The sequence below is a fragment of the Eumetopias jubatus genome, unplaced genomic scaffold (genome assembly GCF_037043125.1).
Source record: "Eumetopias jubatus isolate StellerSeaLion01/CBP00866 unplaced genomic scaffold, mEumJub1_p1.0 scaffold_3, whole genome shotgun sequence".
Lineage (NCBI taxonomy): Eukaryota > Metazoa > Chordata > Mammalia > Carnivora > Otariidae > Eumetopias > Eumetopias jubatus.
The window spans coordinates 94340485-94364297 of NW_028274809.1; the positions used below are offsets into that span (position 1 = coordinate 94340485).

General features: G+C 42.0%; 1 protein-coding gene across 1 annotated transcript in view; it reads left to right on the forward strand.

The window, feature by feature from the left end:
- The window catches only part of TMEM163 (transmembrane protein 163), a 214266-nt gene that overhangs the window by 4581 nt on the left and 185872 nt on the right, over nucleotides 1-23813 (forward strand). Inside the window, exon 2 of the mRNA XM_028101376.1 lies at nucleotides 1169-1288. Within this exon, the coding sequence (XP_027957177.1) occupies nucleotides 1169-1288 (120 nt within the window). The remainder of the gene's footprint in view (nucleotides 1-1168; nucleotides 1289-23813) is intronic.

Genomic DNA, 23813 nt, shown 5'->3' on the forward strand with positions numbered 1-23813 from the left:
CTTTTATCATTCTGGAAGAGGATGTAGTTTTCAGCGGCCAGAGGCTGAGCGTGGTGCCCAGTTGGTCAAATGGGATGATGTCTTTTGCATGATGTGCCAGGTGTGATATGTTGCATTCTGTGTGGTATTTTACAAATGGGTGCCTGAGCTCTGACTACCAATTTCTTCACCATCTGGAGCTGTCATGATGAAGCTGCTTCAACTCTGAAAGGTATGTCCTCAGCTGTTTAGCCCGAGATAGTGTCATAAGCTGCTGTCGATAGAGAATGCATGAAAATTTGGTCCTTCGTGTAACTGAGAGACACTGTCTAAGATCTATTTTCAAAGGAGAAGAAAAAATAGAAATCAGGGTCATGCTGAAGATGTTCTGATCCTCCACCCAAGGCAAATGGAGCTCGGCCATTGCCTCTGAGACCTCATGAATTTCAGTTGGTGTCAGGGACCCTCAATGTTGAAAGCATCAGAGACAAAAATCAAACCTTTCTCACACATGGCCTGCCCAGAAAGCTACCCCCAGTTTTATCCCACATGAATAATCTGAGAACTGTTTGCCATATGAATGGTACAAAGCGAAACATATATAGATAATATAGAGCAGCAAGAGGAGGAAAGAAAACAGGGCCTATAATCGAGACCTGGTGGCTATTGGTGGTTGTGATTGAAGAGAAGTCCTTCTCTTCCTGTTAATTGTTGATGGGAGCAATGAGGGTATTTGCATTCGTGACTCATTGCTTTGGGCGAAGCCTCTTTCACCATGTTGTGGTCACTGCTGGTGGGATCAATGCAAATCAGTGCTAAGCTGAGGAGCCTGAATGCCCAGCTGAATGTGGGCTCATTGTGCTGCTTTCCTAGCGGAAGAGCTTGTTAGAGCAACACCTACATAGCTGAGTTCATACCGGGGCAGGGGCTGACTGGTCCCGGTCTAGTGAGTGGGTCTGTGGGGTCTTTCTAGAGGCATACGTGCCCTCTGTTGCTGGAGCCTCTGATTTTGCAAGAGATGCCAGAAAGCCTGAATTCTCTGAATTGTTAAAACACAGTATGGGCCAAACAAAACACATCTTGGCCCATGGGCTGTCAGTTTGCAGTCCTTGGATAAGAACGTGTAGCCCTGGCTGTGGGTTTCTTAGTAAGGAAATGTCTAACTTCCTTTTCTCCTTGTTTTTGTCAGGCTTACTAGAAAGCAGCACTCGCCTGAAGCCTCACGAGGCCCAGAACTACAGAAAGAAGGCGTTGTGGGTCTCCTGGTTCTCCATTATTGTCACACTGGCCCTGGCCGTGGCTGCCTTCAGTAAGTATCCGGAGTCCTGCTGGTCGATATGCATTGCCGTTGTCTGTTTTATTCTCTGACCCCTGTGGGATGCGCTTTTGCTTTTAGTTGACTATTATTGATGAGAGTTTTTTTTTTTTTTTTTTTTAGATGGTGGGAGAGTCAGGGTACTTATAAATTAGTAAAATGGCTTCTCTCCTCTGCAGAGGGGAGAGGTGGGTTAAGAAGAAACGGAGAGGGATCCTGGGAGCCTTGCCTCTCATCAGTATGCGGGTTTGTGGAAGGAGATTCTGGCTGCCAGCTGAATAGGGGAAATATTCTCTTGGGGAATGCCTTCAGCTTGGGCTGACATGTGACAAATCTATATCCTTAAGATTTGTATTTTGAGCCTAATGCAACCAGATAAGTGCAATACTGCATGCAGTACATCCTCCAGCCCCCTCCCCCCGCCGCCACGCCCTCCGATTATATCTGTGTAAGGTTTGGATGAGAATCATATGCACATTTTAATGGAAGAGGAATGGGAGGGTCCTCTGTCAAGTTTTCAGTGGCAAGGGAAACAAAAGCATTTATTAATCAAGAAAAGCTAAGATAACGGAACACTTTGTGCCTATGGATAATCTACTTTCTGCCCAGGGATAATCCCGTTTGGGTGTTAGGAAGCCCTCTGACATGCATTTTCTCAGCTAACATTTGCAGCCTAAAGAAAAGTGCATGTGCTATTTATTCTTATTAATCGTGCGATGGTTTCTAAGCTTAAGCGAGGACATTAAGCTTCATCTCAACCTCGGTAGAAACCGTGGGTTTTTTTTTTTTTTTTTTTTTTTTTTAATGCTGGGGTAAAGAGGAATGTATTTTGGGCATTGTGTGATTAATTTATTACCTTACCAGAAAGATCTATATTCTTAGTGATAAGTATCATGCAAGATGTCTCATGTGACATCCCTCAGAGTGGGAGAAGAAAGGGCTGTGTCTGCTGGAAGATACTACTATGTGTTTAAAATTCTATTCTGCACAGTTAGACCTGCTGCTGGAAGTTGGTGTTGGCTCCCAAGAGGGACTATTAGAATTTGGCCAAATTCTCCCTGCAAAACTGGACATATATTACTTGACACAATTTATATTGGAAACACTGTGCCATATCGTGGTTCTAGAAAAAAGCCAAACATTTAGAAGCAGAGGGTAATGCATTTCAGAGTATAAACATTTACCAGTGAGCCAGAAATCTAATCAAGAGAATTCTGATGCCTGAAAATAACTCTTCCTTCCTCTTGCCTCCTTTTTTTTAATGCTGAAACAAGAATAACAAATCTGATTGATGTCCCTGGCGGGTAATTTTGTTGTGGTGGCTGGTGGTGGGCTCTGGATCGGACACCATCATTTACATATGTAAAGAAAGAGGAATGGAATGAGGGGTGGTGATTAACCAATAAAATAATAGTTATTCAGACATGTCCCTGTGTCTAATAGAGCTGTTATGATTTTATCATGTGGGTGTTTGAATGAAGATGCAAATGTGAAGAAATACTGAACAAGTATTTCCTTTGGGAGAATAATTCTACATTTGACGTACTTAATCTCATAATAGGGAAAAATGATGAGGAAATGTTGGTTTCATATGTTATCCCTGATAGTTGGGTTATCTTGAAAATTTTGTTCCATTTCCTTTAATAGGAAAAGCCTGTTGCATAATGCGTGTGGAATTAGAATGTTGCTTTGTGAAAAGGGTTTTCTTTCTCTTAAAATGATTTTACCCCTTTAGTGAGTATTTGATTTAAATCCTCTAAAAAAATAAATAAATCCTCTAAATTCTTGCCTATAAAATGTTGGCATTGGCTTATAAATAATATCACAATCTGTGTTATTTTCTGTAATACAATTTGTTCCCAAGTTGGTTTCAAGTTAAACCAAAAAATGCAGGAGTTCTGTTTTTCCCCTACTTTAACTATGGAGTAGCTTTAGTGTGTGTGTGTGTGTGTGTGTGTGTGTGTGTGTGTGTGTGTGTGTGTGTGTGTATATGTGTATGTATGTATTTGTATTTTATGTTTTAAACCTTTGTGGTGGTCTCTGGTGGTGGTATTTAGGGTCGTCCCGGTTACCCTTTAGGTTCCTAAATGTATTTGTAATATGAAGTATTTAAAACCCTTTTTAAAGTGTCATTTAAAACATATTGGCAGGCTTTTGTGCAATCTTTTTCATAGTTTTGAAAGGAAAGAGAAATGAGGATTAGGCAATATAAGCTGACTTTGAAGTTATGTTTAAATTAGTATCTAAAGGAAAGTGGTATGCTTTGGAAATGGCTATAAATATATTTTTAAAAAATTGTCACAAGGCCGCCCCCCCCCCCAGTCTTATTCTCCAGGGAGGTGGCTGACAGAGATGTGGGATGAAATGGGATAGGCTGGCTTGGTGAACCCCTGTGCCATCCAACGAAATGGTCAGGTTGGACCAGTTAGTCTTTTTAAAGAGAATTGCCATTGAATTACTACCTGTGATGCTTTGAGATAGTAGAGAGGCCTTTGCACTGTGTGTGTGTGTGTGTGTGTGCGCACGTACGTGTGGGTGCATGCGCGTGTGCGTGTGTTGGCGGAGGCTGATAATCATGGTAATGAGAAGAAGATCATATATATATTTTTTAAAGATTTTATTTATTTGACAGAGCGGGAGCAGGAACGCAAGCAGGGGGAGTAGGAGGGGGAGAAGCAGGCTTCCCGTGGAGCAGGGGGCCCGATGTGGGGTTCGATCCCAGGACCCAGGGATCATGAGCTGAAGGCAGTCGCTTAACGACTGAGCCACCCAGGCACCCCGAGAAGAAGATCATATTGATCATTACATCTTGCCACTGCTGGATGGTAGACTCTGTGGGGACGGAGGAGCATCCATCCTTGCATGGAATCAGTATGCAAGATAGTTGAATGAATGAACTGAGAGAGATTTAAAAAAAATCTTTTTCCTTCTTTCCTTCTTTCTTTCTTGTTAGGTGGAAGGAAAATATTTATTAGAAAAAGATAAATTTGATCTAAAGGTTTATTTAGATACCAGGCTTAGAGCACATGTATTTTTTACGAACAATTGAAGAACTTTTGAGACCATCTGAAATCCTTATGGTCATTCTCTTGCTAAGGGCAGCGTCTTGGAGCTGCACCTGCTGGGATCTGGTGGAATTCCTCTCTTCATCTCCTTACCTGTCATTTGCTATTTTATCACAGATGCTGATTTTTGCTGAACGTCTTCTAAAAAACTGTTGTCTGTCTTTGTGTTTTGAAATGAGGGTGACGGATTGTGTAAGTTTTAGGGAAGCTGCTTTTCTCAGTCAACGGGAAAGGTTCATATTCTTTACATAGGATGTACATTGCAGTTAAAGACTGTCACCCTTCCACCTCCTGTAAGCTTCCAGGTAATCAGGTAGGCTGTGTTTTCTCAGATTAGTAATTCTTAAGAGACATAATGACAAAACTAGCTTTGGTCAGTATAACTGAGTTGTCTGTGATAAACCAGTTGTGTATGTAACTATGGTTGACATTCACATGTCTGATACAGTCTGAAAAATTAAGTGAACTTTCAAAGTTTGTAACTTGAAAGTGTTTTGAAAAGAATGTGTGCTGTGAAAGAGATATAAACCATTTCTGATAATACTTGGTAATAAAGATTTTGGACCTGTTAAAAATGCTGATATAAAACCAGATGGTAATACATCTTGAATATTGCAGAGAGAGCCCTAGTTTGGTTTTAAAATTGGTTCTGTTTATAATCGGCAGGCAGCATGGAAAATGGCAATCATGTTATGAACAAACCTTAAAGTCTATTTTAATACATCTAGAAAGAGAACAGAAGTCCTGTTTCAAAACTCAGGGTTTTGACATTATTAATGTCTTTGTTAGAATGCATTTTCCTAAATCATTCTGACTCTTTTTTGAGGTTTGAATGAGTGCAAGTTAATTTTTAGTCACTCAATACATGTTCTGTGGGAAATGAAGACTTATTTGAAACATTCTCGGGGGAAAGAAAACCTTTCCTAAGAGATGTAGTTCCATTAAATAAAAAAAAGTACTCCAAACTGAGATCTCAGAAAAAGCTCACTCAAAAATTTGGTGAATCAATAGACTTAAGAATTAGAAAATTTTTTTTGAAAGGGGTGATTTTCTTTTTGAATGTGGTGATTTTACAAAGAATATATTTGATTTTAGCATGAACTTTTGTCCCTTAAAAATGATAAAATATATATAGTTCTCTTTATTTTAAAATTGTGAGGCCAAGAGTTGAGAGATGGATAAAATGAAATCACAACAGTCTTCTACAACCTTGGCAAAGTGTGTCTGAGAACTTTCTTAGGTAGTCTCTCAATTGGCCTATTGTGAGATGGGAAAGGCATGACGTCCTCCGGTGGTTTCTGGTGTCCTGCGAGTGACATCTGAATAGCGACAGTGTCTGAAAAGGTCAGGCCTGACCTGCATGCCCTCCTTACTCAGACACCCCAACTTTTGCTCAGAACTGGAGAAGGGTGTCTTTAGGCCAAGCTCATCTTCTCGCAGATCTCCACGTGGTTGACTCCTGCAGAGGTCTCACAACCACGCAGACTGGACCGGCCGCCCAGCCTGGTTTTATCCAGCACACTGTGTATCCTTCACAGTTTTTCTTCTTGTGCTCCCACCTCTGTTATATAGTGGTGTGTGTGGGGCCCTAGTCTTCTGTGACGTGTCCCTTAAACACACCCTTGACATTCTGCTTGTAGACCGATCCTTTGGGTTGTTTGTTCGTCTTTGTTTTGATTGATAAAAGCAGTGCATGCTCATTACAAAAAGTTCATGAGACCAAAGATACGGAGTGCAAATCTCTGTCCCATCTTAAATTCTTGCTTTCCCAATTCCTGCTCCTGTGGACAAGCTTTGATGCTGGTGCCTCGTGTTGTCTTCGGGAGATTTTCTGTGCACTTCCAAGCCCAGGGGTACACCCCTTCTGGTTACTACTTAGGTTAGACATGATGTCTTATCCTTGTTGGTCTTTGAATTAGCACGGACCTCTTCACAGGCTGCTGTTTTCACAGTTGTGTGTGAAGTGGATTTGATGTGGAGAAACTTCAGGAACAACTTCCCAACCACCGTCTGGCTGCCGCTGCCGAGGCGGGTGACGTGTTGAGGGGGATGTGGGCAGGAAGTTTGTGAGCCACATCCTGGGGGTGTTCAGTGGGATAACTTGCTTCCGGAAGTGAAGTGTGCTGGGTGAATGATAACTAGGGATGCTGCTACTGAGCGGTGCAAACCAGGAGGGGAGAACAGGCCGAAACGTGGCTGGGAACCTCACCCTGACAATGCTCCCTGTCTCTGTGTTCCTCCTTCATACCCTCGTGCTCATGTCATCAAGGACTCTGTGCCTTGTCACTGTTGCCCTCCCGCACTGCCGGCTCACTGAGGGCACATGGAATGCGGGGTGGCATTTTAGTCAGGTCCCTTTGCTTTCTGGGAGGCCCCTGGTGGTCTCGACCCCTCCTTCCTGGCTGGGCACCTCTCCTCCCGTCTCCTAGCTTACCGCCACTCCAGTCCAAAAATACTTCTTGTAATTCCCCACACCCTGCATCCTGCTCTGCCCTTGGCCTCAGATGCTCTTTGTTCCTGACCACCGCCCCCCTTTGTTTCCTGGCTAAATTTTACTTACCCCTCAAAATGGAGATGAAAGATCTACCTCTTCCAGGAAGGCTTCCCTGGCCTTCTGTGCTGATTTAAATGACCCTTGGTTCCCATAGCCCCGTGGGCACCTGTAATCAGAAAATTGACACAATACTGGAATCACTGAATTATTGCTTGGCAGTAATATACCCTGCTCAGAGGCAGGGCCTCTCTGTCCTGCAGTCTGTATTCTCAGCCCCAACACAGTTGGCAGTCAGACATCGGGTGGACTGGTGTAATTTTTGACATCTCCCCGCTGAGGCCACCATGGCTGCAGTAGACCGAGGATGTATGTTTGCAGGTGAAGAGTGCAGAAAAAGGAATAGTGACTTTTTCAAGTGAATGCAAACAAGAGGGAAACTGCAAGAGGGACATCTTCAACTTCGTAAATAGTGGGATGCTAGAGCTCATGGTCTCTCCCTCCTCCCCGCCTCCCCTGCCCTCTACCTCCTCTTGGATGGAAGGGCCTCCCTTACTGCTGTTGAGAAAGCACCTCTCCCCCAGACACCACGCTCACAGTGAGCTGCTCTTTCGAGCTGCGAGTGGAGGAGGGGTCTCAGCAGCTGCCTGCATGTTCTACCCCCCTTCTCTCGGCATACTGCACGCAGCCTTTAATTAAAAGTGTGGCCAGAGTCATTAGCACGGGGGTGTCCTTGTCACACAGCCGTAGCAGTGACTCAGGGGAGCTGGGCAGTGGGCCCCAGCTGGATTCAATAGGCCCAGAGGTTCCATGCCCCTCCTCGCAGGGGCCCTGGGTTCTGCTGGGATACAGCCAGTGCTCTAGGGGGAAACGGGGAGGGCTTTTCCTATTGCCTCTCAGTCACTCTTCAGGCTTAGTGGTGAGCCACTTGGACAAGAAGGGGTTTTCTGGTCTGCTTGTACTCGGGGCTGTGGTTTTGTCCTCTGGGAAGTGCCTCTCTGAAGGTGAATTTCTGGTGTAGCTGCTCTGGACAAGAGGCTATTTTCTGGTGCCTTGTCCCTGAGGGCCGAAGTGCAGGTGGATTGAGATTGGGAAATTCCAGATGAAGCCAGAGCCAGGCAGAGAACCCTTCTGCATGCACCACGCCCCCCCCCCCCCCCCCCCCGCCCATAAAGGAACCTGTTCCTCACTTTCCACCATCTTCTACCATCTTCCATGCCGAACTGCCCATCCTCCCTCCCAGCCGGTGAATGTGTTCACCCAGTCCTTACTGAGGGCCTGCTGGCGAAGCACAGGCGGCTGTGCTGGGTGACACCGAGGACGTTAGGAAGCGCCGCAGTCCTGTCCCCTTCAAGAGTTCAGGACTGATGGGAAGATGAATCCTGGAGATGTCAGTGCGGTAGGATAGATAACCTGAAACCTGCTCAGCCTCCCCCGTTAGAGGATGAGCTATTAGAGAAAGCACGATCTACAACCCCAGGAAACCCCTGCTCCCCAAAAAGGATGAGATGGAAATCAGAGCTGGCAGTACAGAACGGGGTACTCCCCTGGGGTGGGCATGCGTGAAGCTTGTAGGACTCAGAGGCTTGGGTTATGATGTCACATGGGCTGGAACATAGTGGCACAAGTTCGTTGAGGCTGCCTTCACGAAGTATCACACACAGAGGCTTAGACAATGGAAACTTATTTCCTAGTCCAGTCCGTGGTGTGGGCTGCCCCAGGGAGAGGTAGAACCTTGGGAGAAGTGTAACCTTGGAAGAGGCAGCTTCCTTCTGTAGAGAGTATAGGACAGTTCAGGAGAAGGATGCAGCTGTGGACCATCAACAGCCCTCACTCCTGACAGCTGGGGGAATGAGCGCCTCGGTCTTGAGGGAGGATCCAGGAGTTAGGCCGTGGCATCCGCTGTGGGAGTTTGTATACCCACTTAGCCTATGAACGCTCAAGCTGAGATACAAATGGATGTGGTCTGATGTTGGAAATGCCTCTGGAGTGTTTGGAAGAAGCACATGTAGAACCTCAGCTCAGGCCCATTGGTGTCTCATGGATGTCACAGCATGTCTCCACCAAAGAAGAGCTCCCAATCTAACACTGGAATGCTCCTGGGAATAGGGTCCACAGGACTGAGAGTCGTTCAAGCAGCATGATTAGAAGTTAAATTCTAGATAAGAGAATTACCTGACAAATGCCCTCTCTCCTCTATTTCTCCCTTGTCTTCCTCTCAACAACCATTTTACCTCTTCTAGTTGATTCTTTTATTTACTTGTACAGTTGATCCTTGAGCAACATGGATTTGACCTGCATGGGCCCACTTACATCTTTAAAAGATAGAGTACAGTACCATAAATGCATTTTATCTTAGGATTTTATTAATAAAATTTTCTTTTCTCTAGCATATTTTGTAATATTATAGTATATAATACATATAACATACAAAATATGTGTTAATTGACTGTTTTTATTAGTGGTAAGGCTTCTGGTCAACAGGAGGCTATTAGTAGTTAAGTTTTGAGGGAATCAAAAGTTAGATGTGGATTTTTGACTGTGGCATTTCCTTTATTTCTCTCCTCTGTTGAGTTTCCTGTCTCCTGGATACCACGTTTTTCTCTTCTCTGGTTTATATCCATTTGGAGGGAACACATCTTCTCCTAGCTCCCTGGGAAAGGGCACATGGGAGGTGAAGCTTTCCAAGGCTGAAATGTCGTTAATATGCCCTGACACTTGATTGATGGCTAAATAAAACTTCTCAGTAGGAGATAATGTTCCTTAAGAGTTTTGAAGATTTTGCTCCATTCTGTTCTTATTCCTGGTGTTAGTATTAAAGTCCTAAACTATTGTAAATTTTAATCCTCTGCCTGAGACTTGCTGCGGTGGAGTTTTTTTAAAAACAAGTTTCCCCTACTTTCATTTTCTGTGCATTTGCTCCACTCTCTGGGAAATGGACTCAACTTTACGTTCCTACCTTTATTTTGAACTTTCCATTTTTACTGTCAAGTTCTGTTTTAAATGGAGTGTTCCTTTTAAAAGTCACCCAACTCTTGTTTTATTGATCTTTTTAATAGGTCTTATCTTTCTGAGAAACTATTCGTGATAGTTTAAAAACATCTTTTCTGTTTCTTTTTCCTTTTGTTTCCTCCAAGCTTCTCCCTCCCAGTTTGCCTTGGGTTCATCGTTCATGTTAGGGAGGGATCCTGTGAGAAGCAATCCTTGATACTCTGCTCACAGTGAGAGTGGGTATTCAACTGACTGGAGCTCTGAGCATGTGATGGCTTTTACTGTTGTTGGATAGTTTCTGCTTTAATACTTGTAGATCCATCCTCTTGGGCTGCCACGTTGCGCAGAGAAGGGCCTTCTGATCTGCCTGGGGCGGGGGGGGGGGGAACGCCTGACTGTGTGAATTTTGGAAGAGGAGTTGGGCAGGAGGATTGGGATCTCGGCGTTCTACCTGGAATTCTTACCTGTCTGCTATTTGCAGTTTGGTTTCTCTCCTACCTTTAGCTGAGCCTGGTGTCCCTCACATAACAGGCTGTCGTACCTCCTCCAGAAAATAAACCTCTAGTCATCTGACAGGAGAGTTGGGAGTGGGGGAAGGGTGTTGCCCTTCTGCGCAGAGCTGGGGAGGGAAGCCAGATCACTACCTTTTCCACAGGCCTTGAACCCATCACACTATGTTCAGTCTTCTCTTGATTACATTGTGCTACCGATCGTCGGGTTTCTGGGCGTCCTGAGGTGTAAATTGGGTTGCCTTTTTGCTTTCACAGGGCTGTCTGAGGAATTTGCTTTCTGGAGTCTGTTAAATCAATTACTTCTTGCCCATATGTTTTCTAGCTGCTAAAAATAGTTCTTGTTGCCTCTTCCATCTTCTTTTTCTAATGAGTTTTCTTTAAAAAAAAAAATCCCTCTACTCTTAGTTTAGCGGGTGTTTTAGAGGAAGCAAAAGTAAACGTGAGGAACCATGCTGCCACATTTCTCTGGAAATGTTAAACAGAGCAATTTGTAATGAAAAATATAGTAAGCGAATCAGAAACCAATGAGACACAGTGAACCAAAATACAGTCTGAGGAACTTACCCAGAATATAGCACAAAGTGATACTTCCCTTTCATATTTTCTATTCAAGAGACATGGAAGATAGGAAAAGTTCCAATAGAAACAAATAAGAATCCCAAAAGTAGAGAAGAGGAAATAGAGAGTAGTGTTTTTACAAGTGTCTGAGACTGTTTTGGAGTTGACGGGAAGGATGGAGTACGTACTTCTCAAACCACTGAAGGAAAAATAAATTAGGCAACTGACCTTATTCCATAGACAGCTGAAGTGGAAAAAAAAAAAGGTACAGAAAAAGCAAAATGTAGAAATAAATCCAAACGTTTCAGGAGTTAAAGTATAAATGGATTAAATCCAACAGGTTGAAGTCAGACATAGACTGGATTTAAAAATCTAGCTCTAAACTGTTAATAGGGGATAAATTGAAAACATAAGGTAACAGAATGGCTTAAGTAGAGGGATAGAGAAAGATCTATCTGGCAAAAACCAACAAAAGGAAGTTGGTGTAGTGACACTAATCAGGGAAAATAGACTTCAAGACAAAAAGCATTATTAGGCATAGAGAGTGTAACTGTGTAAAGAAAAGGGTCAATCCATCCTGGAAGTAAACTTCTGTGAGTTTCTATGCACCAGAAAAGCTCCAGAGCACCCAGCCAAAAATTGATGGAGTTAGAGGTAGAAATGAACAAATCATTATAATGGTAGATTTTTATCCTACTTCTTTTACTAGTTGATAATTAAAAGGATAAAAAATTAGGGGCGCCTGGGTGGCTCAGTCGTTAAGCGTCTGCCTTCGGCTCAGGTCATGATCCCAGGGTCCCGGGATCGAGCCCCGCATCGGGCTCCCTGCTCCGCGGGAGGCCTGCTTCTGCCTCTCCCACTCCCCCGCTTGTGTCTCTCTTTGTCAAATAAATAAATAAAATCTTTAAAAAAAAAAATAAAAAATTAGTGAAGACTCTGAAGAGCTTCTGTGTATATATACTACATATTGTCCTATGTCAGCTTTTGATTATAATATACAACATGATTTTTTGTGCCACTAGGAAATTTAAAAAAAAATTGAACTATATCATGCTCTTCACTGTGTGAAGGACCTGATGTCAGAGGTGTTAAAATTAGGGGGGGGAAAATGTGTCCTATGATCACTTCTCCTTTCATTTTAAAAAAGTGCTGGTACAACCTATCAAATTGATTTTGTGCCCCACTAGTGGGTTTTAACTTTGAGATTAAAGAGCACTGAACCCAGTAGGTCAATATAGAACCATACATTCAAGCACGTATGTTTTAACATCATGGAACCACTTCCACGGTCAGAAAGAAAGGTTCACCAAAGGATTAATGGGTATTTTACAGACCATCTTCTCTATAATGCAATGAATGATCATTTGAAATCAAATATGGCTAAAATAACTCTACATATCATGATTTATGTTGGGAAATTGAAGAACACATCTCTAAGGATTTCAAGGAGAAAAGTTTTATTAAATAATAAAAAATATTTTGAACTTAAAACGAGAAACTGAAAATTGATGAGCAAAACTGCCTAAAACAAGAGGCAGAAAAACAGTAATCCATGGTAGGTGGAAGGAAGCAAATAACACGTTTAAGAGTACAAACTAACGAAAGAGAAAAAAATCCAATAGCGTCAACAAAACTAAAAGCTATTCAAGAATAATAAAATAGGCTGAACTCTGGTAAGACTGATCACAGAAGAAAAGCGGCAAATTGAAAAGTAATTAGAAATTAAATGAGATGCATAATTAGGAAAAAGAAAAATTTAGAGAATGAGACTATTAGAGTTTTATGTCTATAAATTTGAAAGTTCAGGTGAAATGCCTAGTGCATAGAATAATAATCTGCCAAGATTTTCTCAAGAAAACAAACAAACCCAAACACCTGCTTTAAATTTAAAAAGTTAATGTAGGCCAGCGGTTCCCAACCAGGTCTGGTTTTGCAGCCCCTTCCATTCCCAGGGGACTTCTGTCCATGTGAGGAGACATTTTTGATTGTCACAACCTGGGGTAGTGATGCTACTGGCATCTGGCTGGCAGAGGCTGGGGTTGCTACTAAACATCCTACAATGCACAGGACAGGCCCCCACAACAAAGAGTTATCTGGCCCAAAATGTCATTTGTGCTGAGACTGAGAAATTGATGTAGGCCAACATGGTTTTAAAGGTGCTTTTATGAATATCCAAGGATCGGATAATCCTAACCTCATGTACTCTGTTCCAAAGCAAAAGAAGGAAAGTTCCTACATCATTCTAAGACTAGGACTAACTTGATACCCAAACCAAAGGTAATAGGGAAGAATTTATAGATTAATATCCTTCATACAGATGCAAAAATCTTAAATAGGATATTAGCAAACTGAACCTCTCTATGTTTATGTAACAAACAAAACAAATAAATAGCCGTCATTAGGGCGCCTGGGTGGCTCAGTCGTTGGGCGTCTGCCTTCAGCTCAGGTCATGATCCCAGGGTCCTGGGATCGAGCCCCACATCGGGCTCCCTGCTCGGCGGGAAGCCTGCTTCTCCCTCTCCCACTCCCCCTGCTTGTGTTCCTGCTCTCGCTGTCTCTCTCTGTCAAATAAATAAATAAAATCTTAAAAAAAAAAAATAGCCGTCATTAGTACATTGTATTTATTTTAGGAATGCTAAGAATGGTGTCATTAGAATCTTCTATCATTCACCATGTTTGTAAGTTAAGAGGAAAAATCATGGCATCTCTTAGGAAACATACAGAATGCATTTGATAGAATTCAAGGCAAGATAAAAACTTGAAGCAAACTAAGAAGGGAATTGTTTGATTTGATAATTTCTAATCTACAACATCAATAGATGTTAAGTGGTAAATATTAGAAGCAGTCCCTTAAAATCTGGAATTAAGATAAGAATGCCTGCTCTTACCACTTACCCTCAACATTATTCTTGATGTCTTAGTGGAGTAAGTAAAGAAAATGTGATCCCAGGGTCCTGGGATCGAGCCCCGCATCGGGCTCCCTGCTCGGCGGGAAGTCTGCTTCTCCCTCTCCCACTCCCCCTGCTTGTGTTCCCTCTCTCGCTGTGTCACTCTCTGTCAAATAGATAAATCTTTAAAAATAAAAAAGTTAAAAAAAAAAGAGAATGAATAAAAGTATTTGGAATGGAGTAATGTTAAATTACTCTTTGACATTATAGTCTGCTCTACATACAAAAAGCCACGGGAGTCCGTAGACACTCCTAGGAGAAATAATTTTCAGCAAGGTTATTGTGGATGGATAGAGGTTTAATATACAAATATCAATTGTGTTCTATAATGGCAACACAGAAGTAGACCTTTTAATTTTTATAAGGATACTATTTCTTATAGTAAAAAACCAAAAGGAATAAATCTACGTACAATTCCTAAATAAAATGTAAATGCACTTGTCAAAACTTTGAAAATTAGAGTGGTTGAGATTGTGATCCAAGGAAGTTGGGATCAGGGAAGTTGGTTCTGGTAGAACAGTGAAGTCGAATAGGGAGCCTCACATACATGGACATTTTGATAGGTGAGAGAGAGAGCTTTGCACATCACACATCAGGGAAGACAATGATGCTAATGGAACAATTGACCATGTAGAAAAGATGAAAATAACTCCCACCATATCCAAATATGAATTCCAGGTGGATTAAGAAAGTAAACCTGAAAAGCAAAAGTTTGAAACTCTGAGATGAAAATATGAGAATATCCATGTGACCTGGACATAAAGATTTTTAGAATTTAAGACCCAGAAAGCACAAACATCAACACATTTAACTATAACAATAAGACACATTAGTAAATTGAACATCAGTAAATATGTATCCATAAAGTAAACCTCACTGAATTGAACTACAAGCATACTAAGACCCCTGGGCATGAGAAAAAGTATATAAAACAAAAGGTAAGCTTCTGACTGGGTGAAAATATTTGCAAAACATGCAAATTCTGGATGTGTTTAAGGAGATATATGGACTACTGACAGCACTTTTGTTTGTAACAGCAAAAGGCTAGGTGGGAGACAGATGTCTGTTAATAGGAGATTTGATAAACTGCAGAGTCTTAGTTTCTTAGTGTAGTGGAGCCATATATAGTTAGTCTATATACCAAGTTTTCAGCTTTATCAGACCCAGTGTACCCTTTTCATGACCAATATTTTATACCCATTTTACTATCTTCAACTGAACTTTTGTCCATACATATCCTTTAAAAAATAGTATTATATCCCAAATGCAATATAGTGGAGATATCAAAGGAAGGTAATTTTGAAGAAAAGAGTGTATATTTGAATCTATAAATATTTGCTTTGATATTAATAGATACAACTACAGAGTTGCTTACACCTGCATATAATGAGAAAGTTGAGATCTTAAGAGAAGAAAAGAGTCCTAGTGTATTGTTGACATTTTCCTTTGTATGGCATTTCGAAATACAGGCTAAATAGGTACACTGGTATGCATCTGTAGAATCATCATGCGTGTGACAGCTGCAAGAACAGATTGAGACAAGTGTTTTATATTGTGTGTTGAGTACCCGGAGTGGAGTTGCCATTGGTGACATCGGTGAATTGGTTTGTAATTCTCTGTAAAGGTCTGAGTAAAACCAAACACACTCTTCTCTTGATTTACATGGTAGTTACATTTCCTGGACAAAATCAGTGTATGTTTAAAACTATGCAAAACAAAACTGCTGTGTAGGTAAAATAGAGTCGAGTTCTAGGCTCAGGTAATTTTTTCACCTACATGAGTATCCTGTGGGTTATCTGAAAGCCCTATGCGACAAGAGAAAATTCTTCATAGTGGAGGACTCTCTTGAAATTTTTAGGATATTGGATATTAAGATCCCTGGCTCCCTCCTACCTGCAAAATACTGGGATCACCCCCGTCCCAAGTTGTAACAATCAGTGATAACCCTACAGATATCCAACATGCCCCCTTAGGGTGCAGTACTGCCCTATTGGGAACTGCAGAACTAGATAGACCCTCTGACGCGGAGGGATCTGAAAAACAATGCTGAGGCATAAAAAAGTTGTAAGACTCTGTCAATTACGAAACCTTAACAAATGCAACATATGGCTTGTGGATGCGCAAGTAGAGAATACCATCAATCATAGGAATGATAAGCTAAACTCAGGGTGGTGAATGTCTTGAAGCTGGTGAAAACAAGGGATCAATGAAAGATATGCGGCAGGCTACAGTGATAACCGAGATGTTTGTATAAAACAAAAACAAAACCCCAACCAGTTCTGGAGCAAATGTGTAAAGCGTTAGGATTTGTCAAAACTGGGTGGAGAATATACCGGTGCTGGTTCTCTAATTGTTTTTTTTAGGTCATTGTATGCCTAAAAACTTCACGGAATAATCTCAAGGGAGACAACAAAGCAAAGAGAATGAGTAAGATAAATGTCAAATGAATGGTTATCATTGTATGTAAACCTTTATGTGATACTTTTTGTTCTTTCCCCCGGTAGTCTGGGCTACTGTCTGTTAATTCTTTCCTGTGAGTCAGCAACCTTTTCTTTCCCCTCCCCCCACCCCTTTCTTACAACATCAATTTGAAATAATACCTTTTACTCACAGTCTATATCCATAAGGCAATCAGTGAATGTATTCTTTTCATTTACTCTTGCCACTGCTTTCCCCTCCTTTACAACGGTGTAGGGCATCTGTATCATCAGGTCATATAGACCTTGTATACTCCCTACTGTTTTCCTTATAACCATTTTAGTTCTAGTTCTACAGGTTAATATATATATATATATATTTTTTTTTTTTTTTAAAGATTTCACTTACTTTTAACAGAGAGTGTACAAGCAGGGGAAGCAGCAGGTAGAAGGAGAGGGAGAAGCAGGCTCCCTGCTCAGCAGGGAGCCCGATGTGGGGCTCGATCCCAGGACCCTGGGATCATGACCTGAGCCGAATCCAGACGCTTAACGGTCTGAGCCACCCAGGCGCCCCAAGGGTTAATATATTTTTAACAGTCACTGCCAATTCTTATACTGATGCTTCATTTCAGTGCTTTATCCGCTGGATTCCTCAGGGAGAGTTCATGGGAGCCATATTTCTTGAGCTCTTGCATGTTTATGATGTTTTTTTCTGTGGCCTGTGTACTTGAAGGTCATTTTGGCAATGTACAATCCTGGGTTCACATTTTCTCCTCCAAATACCTTAAGTATATTACACCATTGCCTTATGGCAAAAAGCACTGCTGTCAATGTTTGCTGACAGTCTGATTTTTTTTCCTCTTGAAAGTGACTTCAAATACCTTTCCCCCCCTTCTTCTTTCTTTAAAGTCCGAGAGTTTTACCAATGTCTTGGTGATGGCTAGTTTGGGTCAACTTTTCCCAGGTGTAAGGTGTAGTTTCATGTCTTTATATTTCAGGAAAGTCTTACTGCATGTATTATAGTTTTCATATTTATTTGGTTCTGTTGCTTTGGTTTTCCACCTTGGGGGTTTCTGGTATATATGTGTTGGATCTTTCTTACCTTCCTTCTTTATCTGTCATCTGTATCTGTTCATTTTCCTCAAATCTTTAATTTCTTTTTGAGTTTAAAGATTTTCCTCCTTTCCATCTTTAGCTCTTTAAAAGTATACTATGTTTTCGCTCCTCTGTTTTTTCCTAGTTTTATATTCATTCCTGTAATGCACATTTTCTTTTGGTTTTAAGCCTGAGTTCTTTTATCTTTTTTCCTCCAAATGTTTTATTTCTCCAGTCACACATTTCTGAAATTTAATTTCTGATTTATATATAAATATAAACAAATATATCTATTTATTTTCCATACATGTATCATTTTCTTCATTTCTTTTTGCTTGTTTTGAGAAACTATGTTAGAGTTTGCATTAGTTTTGTAAGCATGTTTTCTTGGTGTGTGCTCATCATATATAGGGACATTTTTCTGCTGCTTTTTCATTTAATTGGATAATATCTGCGTTTGATCTTCCTCTGTTACTCCTGTTTAAAGGAAATGAGTCTTGTACTTTTATGAGGTAGGGTAAATCTGGAGAGCTTTTTGATCATGATGGCTCTAGAGCTCTTCCCCCCCCCCTTTTCTTTCACAGAGTAATTAAAAAATGTGGCCTCCTATTTTGGTTCTGCCTTCTGTTCTTTGGTTTTGCTCCTTTCCCCCGTTTTCCATTATGAATGTTCTTTCCTTGGCCCCAGTTGTCTCTGGCTTATTCAAGTTGGATTTTACTTCTGGTAATTTCTTCTCAGGTGTGGGAAGCTGTCCTAGAAGGGAGCTCTGTCATCTTAGTTCAGAGCACACAGACAGCTTCAGCACCATCAGACGCGATTTGTTCCTGTGTATTTGACTACTGATTGGAGCTTGTAAAACTTGCTATCATTTGTGGCTGCCTTTCTCAGATTGACCCATTCATTCCAGGAATTATCTATTGGTTTGGGGGTTCTTCCCTCCCCTCTGCCTCTTTCTGAACATTGCCAATAGTACACAGGTTAGTCTTCATATTTGATGCTTTGTGGCAGTGCCTTCCACCTAAATTTTCTTGTAAATGTTTGAGTTTTTGGTTTTTCTAAACTAGTTTCTCTGATGTTTTAAGGGGGGGCATTCAGGGAAATTAAAAAAAAAAAACAATTCACCACCATTTCTATCTTTCCAGAAAACCTTGAGTTTTGCCTTACTTACCTTGGTACCTTTTCCATTTATCCAGGGAAGTTCCGGGCATTCCTGTTAATAGCAGTTAGAAACATTGTAGCATTTTTAGATGACAAGTGCGCTCGTTTTTTTTTTTTTTTTTTGGTTGGAAGTATGTTTTCAAAATGGAGACTTCTTGCTATTTTTTTGAAAAAGAATATGTGCATATGTAGTCATTTTTGTGACAGTTTGGATCTGATCCCAGGTTATTCTTCAGTGAGAATGAAGAGATGCGGTATCAGAACTGAATAGATATTTATCATGGAGCTATTGATGTGCCAGGCTCCTGAAAGCAGAAGCTTAAACTTTACGTGACCCATAAATAGCGCATTCTTAGGGAATAATTTTTAAATGACAAGGGATGGCTATTTTTTGTGCTAAGCAAGGACAGATGTGATTTATTTCTGGTGAAATCAGTTCTTAGTTGTAAGTAAATCTCATTACCTTTAAGTGATAAAGTCACCATGCTAATGACATTTGTCCTTCGGTTGTCCAATATCGTCACTACTATAGGGCAGTGGGAAAGTTGCTTCCTTGCAGATACCAGCATGTCTAAATTGCCATCATGGAGATTCTTAACTCTGTGTAGGTAAATTCTAAGGGTCCTCCAGCCTTGTTTGAGTACATCTAGTATTGGGAATTATAGTAATTTCGTGAGACCCAGTTTATGTTATCCAATCCTAAGTTAGAGTATTTTTTAATGGTCACCTGGAATTTGCCTTTTTCTAACCACTGCTTCTTAGTAATGATTTTTTTTTTAAGCTAACACTTAACAAATACATACATACCGGGCACTGTGCTAAGGGCTTTATGTATGTGATGACACTTAATTCTCAAAACAGTGTTCTGAGATAGCATTGTCATCCCTTCTTTGTATATGGAGTTTTTTTGGGGGGGGTGGGGAGAGAGCATGCACAACTGGGAGTAGGGGCAGAGGGAGAAGGAGAGACTCTTTAGCAGAATCTATGCTGAGCGTGGAACCCTATGCGGGCCTCGATCTCAAGACCCTGAGATCATGACCTCAGCTGAAACCAAGAGCCGGATGCTTAACTGACTGAGCCACCCAGGTGCCCCTGTAGTTGGAGATTTTAAAGCTCAGCAAAGTCATGGAACTTTCTGGAGGTCTCATAGCTAGTAAGAGATAGGGACTGGATCCGCATCTTGCTCTACTTGACAGTCTGTGCTCTGAACCACAGGGTGGATCTCCATTTTCCATGAGGCAGAACTTAATCTGCCCTCTTATCATGCCTTCTAAAGCCTTTGCATCTCGGACTCTTGAGTTTTTCCTATGTGAGATGGTTTTTGGAACTTGCACTCTTGGCCAACCTTGTCTGGATCTAGAGGTGTCGTGTTTAAACTGATGCTCAGAGGTGAATACTGTCCTGTGTTATGTCCTCAACAGGGAATGTTTATCAACCGCTACTTCCGAAGGCAGAATTCACAGCAAGTCACATGAATGCAGGTAAAGTTGACATTAGTTTCAGAAGCTTCATGCTGGAGCCTCTGGTTCAATTTTTAGTCAACTAAAATGTTGGAGTTTAAAAAAATTGTTTAAATTCAATTTTTTGCATTTTGTTCTTCAGGCAAGGTTCATACCACTATTTGCTGATGCTCAAGGTTTTCAGATGATTACAGAAAAAAAGCTGGTTCTGGTGGCAGTGATGAGGGTGAGGCCAAGCCAGGGCAGGGGATGGCTTCAGTTGCTGATACGGAGGTTAGGTCCTGGTGGTACTTGGAAAAGAAACAGTTGGAAACCTGGTGCTGGAGACTGAGATAGGTAGGGCAGAGAGATAGACTTTGGGGGAAGTGGGGTGGGTAAGACAGTCTAGGATCATGCTGATAGAGGAGGTGCCAGGGACAGAATTGTGTCACCCAAAATGCAGATGGAATTTTAACCCCTCAACCTCCAGTGTGATGGTACTTGGGGATGGGGCCTTTGGGAGGTGATTGGGTTTCCATGATGTCGTGAGGGTAGGGCCGATGGGATTAGTGTCCTTAAAAAAAGAGGAAGAGGCACCAGAGAGCTAGTTCTTTCTTTTTTTTTCCCCACCTGCACATACCAAGGAAAAGGAAGTTGACAGTCTGAAACTTAAAAGAGGGGGCCTTCACCAGAACCCAACCATGTTGGCGCCTCGATCTTGGACTTCTAGTCACCAGACTGTGAGAAATAAATTCTTCTTGTTTAAATCTCTGGCCTGTGGTGTTTGTTATGGTAGCCTGAGCTAAGACAGGAGAAGATAGGCAGAAGACTGAATCCGGAGAATGACTGTTTTGGGGAAGACAAGAAGGAATGAGCAGAAGACTCAGAGGCCAGAAGAAATGGAGTGGAGTATATTAGCTTCCTGTGGCTGTGGGAATGAAGTACCACAAACTGGGTGGGGGTGGGGGCTTGAAACAACAGGAATTTATTCTCTCTCAGTTCTGGAGGCCAGAAGTCCAAAATCGGTATCAGTGGGCTGAAGTCTGTGATCAGCAGGGAAGTGCTCCCCCACAGGCTCTGGGAAAGAATCTGTTCTTTGTCTCTTCTGGTTTCTGATAGCTGCTAGCGTTCCTTGGCTTGTGGTGGTATCTCTCTGGTCTTCAGGCATTTTCAGATCTCTCCACTCCATCTTCATACTGCCTTCTCCTCTGTGTGTGTCTGATCTCACTCTGCCTCCCTTTTGTTTTATTTTATTTCTTTTTTAAAAATATTTTTTAAAAAGATTTATTTATTTGAGAGAGAGAGAGAGAGAGTATGCACGAGAGTGAGCAAGCAGGGGAAGGGCAGAAGGAGAGAGAGAATCTCAAGCAGACTCTGAACTGAGGGTGGAGCCTGATGCGGGGCTCGATCTCACAACCCTGAGATCATGACCTGAGCTGGAACCAAGAGTCAGATGCTTAACCAACTGAGCCACCCAGGTGCCCCTCTACCTCCCTTTTATAAGGATGCTTCTGATGGCATCTAGGGCTCACCTGGATAATCCAGGTCATCTAAGGGTCTTTACTTAATCACCACCCCCCAACTTTTTTCCCATTTAAGGTAATATTCACAGGCTCCAGGCAATAGGATGTGGCTATCTTTTGGCGACCATTTTTCAGTGTACCACAGGGAATAAGAACTTTACAAGGATACAGATACTGAATAAAACACTTCAAGAAGATGTATCCAGCAATGTGACAGGCTGTGTGGGGTCAAGCTCGAGGAGACTGTCCATTGGATTTGGTTTTGCGGAAGTCACTAGTGACCTTGCAGGCAACATGGTGTCGGAGTGGTAAGCCGGGAAGGCAGGCTGCCAAGAGATGGGAGTGGGAGCTGGAGAAGGAGAGGCACTGTCAGCACAGTGCTATCTGTTCGAGAAACCTGAGGTCACCTCAAGGTTGTGTTAAAAACGGTGTGTGTACGTGAGTGTGTTGTTTATGTTAGAGTTTGTCTTGGTGATCCAGCGAATCACATCCCTTTTGTCTTCTGAAGTTCAGAGCCAGTTAAGAGAAGGATAGAGAGAAGTCAAACAGATGGAGAGCAAAATATCAATTGTATTGTTGATAAACCCAGATTGGAGAGTGGGGCTTTCGATGTAGCCACGACGACTTCTTTACATTTGGTGCCTAACAGAGACAGACTTAGCAACTTGGTTGCTGCCTGCTCCAGGGAGGCAGACTGCCCAGGTAGCTCCTCTCCTCGAATAAACAGAGGCGCTGACTCCGAGGGTTCTCTGCAGGGAGCCAGCCACAGAGGGCTGAGGAGGGGGCTTTGCTCTGCTTGTTCTTGAAACTCACCAGGCGTTTCAGTTGCTCCCCTGTTCTCCCGAAAGTCTCACCCTGCTCTGGGTCCTCACTGCCCTTTGTATGGACCACCACCCTAAGGTGTCCCCCTTGGTTATCAGGGTGTCTCCCCTCCATGTGCCCCCACCCACATCATACCGTGAGCACCTCAAGAGCAGGCACCTGTTCCCTTCCATTCTCTGTTGCCAGCACTGGGGACACTGCCTGGAGGAGATGGATGGGCAGTCAGGGTTTGTTGAATAAATTAATGAGTAAGGTATCTCTCAGAGTCGTTATTAGGGCTCTATCTTTATTTTAGTAGTGTATTTGGGTTTCATTGGTATTTGCATTTTGCTAGAATTAGTCTTTACACTGGTAGGAACAGCCCCAGTGTTGATTGTTCAAGGTCTGATTAGGTAGCCTGGAGAAGAGCAGTGTAAAAAGAGCCAAGGTCGTGAAGTGGTACTGAGCTGAGGTCAGAGGGAAGGGTTGTGTTTTCTGATAGTTTGTTCAAGACTCTGAAGAATTCACGGGTTTTTCCTGTGATGAATTAAATCCACCCTTCAACTTGACTAGTGACTTTTCTCTTTTCTGAATTGCTGGTGTAGCTGAAGTTTGATAAATCAAAGGGTATTCAGTTGATGTAAAAGCAGAAGGGCAGGGCTATGCATGCAGCTCTTTGGAGAAATTTTCAAGGGGGGCTGATACTTGCACATTGGTTTGAAATAAAGTCCACATGTAGTAACCTTATGATGTTTGGTTGTTGGAATTTAGGAAGCCAGAATATTTGGTCAGAAAAGCTCAAGCTAGTAGTTTTTCAAACTGCATCATTCTTCTGTACAATGGAAAGAGGAACTGCAAACATTCTCGTGCCTCTTTCTCCCAGCCCTGGAGCAGGGCTCCATGAAAGCCTCTGGGTCCGTGTTCCTCTGAGTGGTGGCAGATCTCTTGGGAGGGGTGGCTTGGAGGGGATGTTATAGCACCAATCCTTTTGGGGTGTGGGCTGGATCAACTGGGTGTCTAGAGCAGCCCTGTCTAATAGAAATAAAATAGAATCAAGCCACAAATATGAACCACATATGCAATTAAAATGTGTCCAGGTGCTACATTACACAAAGTAAAAAGAAGCAGGTGAAATTCATTTTACAGATATTTTTAAATTTACCCCTATATATCCAAAATATCATACCAGCATGTAGTAATAAAATAGAAGAATTATTGAGATATTTCACATTTTTTTCATGCTAAATCTTTGAAATCCACTGTGTGTTTTACACTTAGCCATATTTCATGTACTCAGTAGTTACATGTGGCTAATTGTTACCATGTTGGACTGCATGATACATAGTGTATTTGTGTGTCTGGGAGGAAGATACTCCATTGTTCACTATGTGAGTGGGATTAAACTTTGATGAAAACTGAAGGTCATTTTTTCCATTGCTGCTAAATGTCTATGTTTTCCTGGAAATACATAAAGAAGAATGTGTATGAATGCTTCTATTGGAGAAACAGCAGTAAGTGATG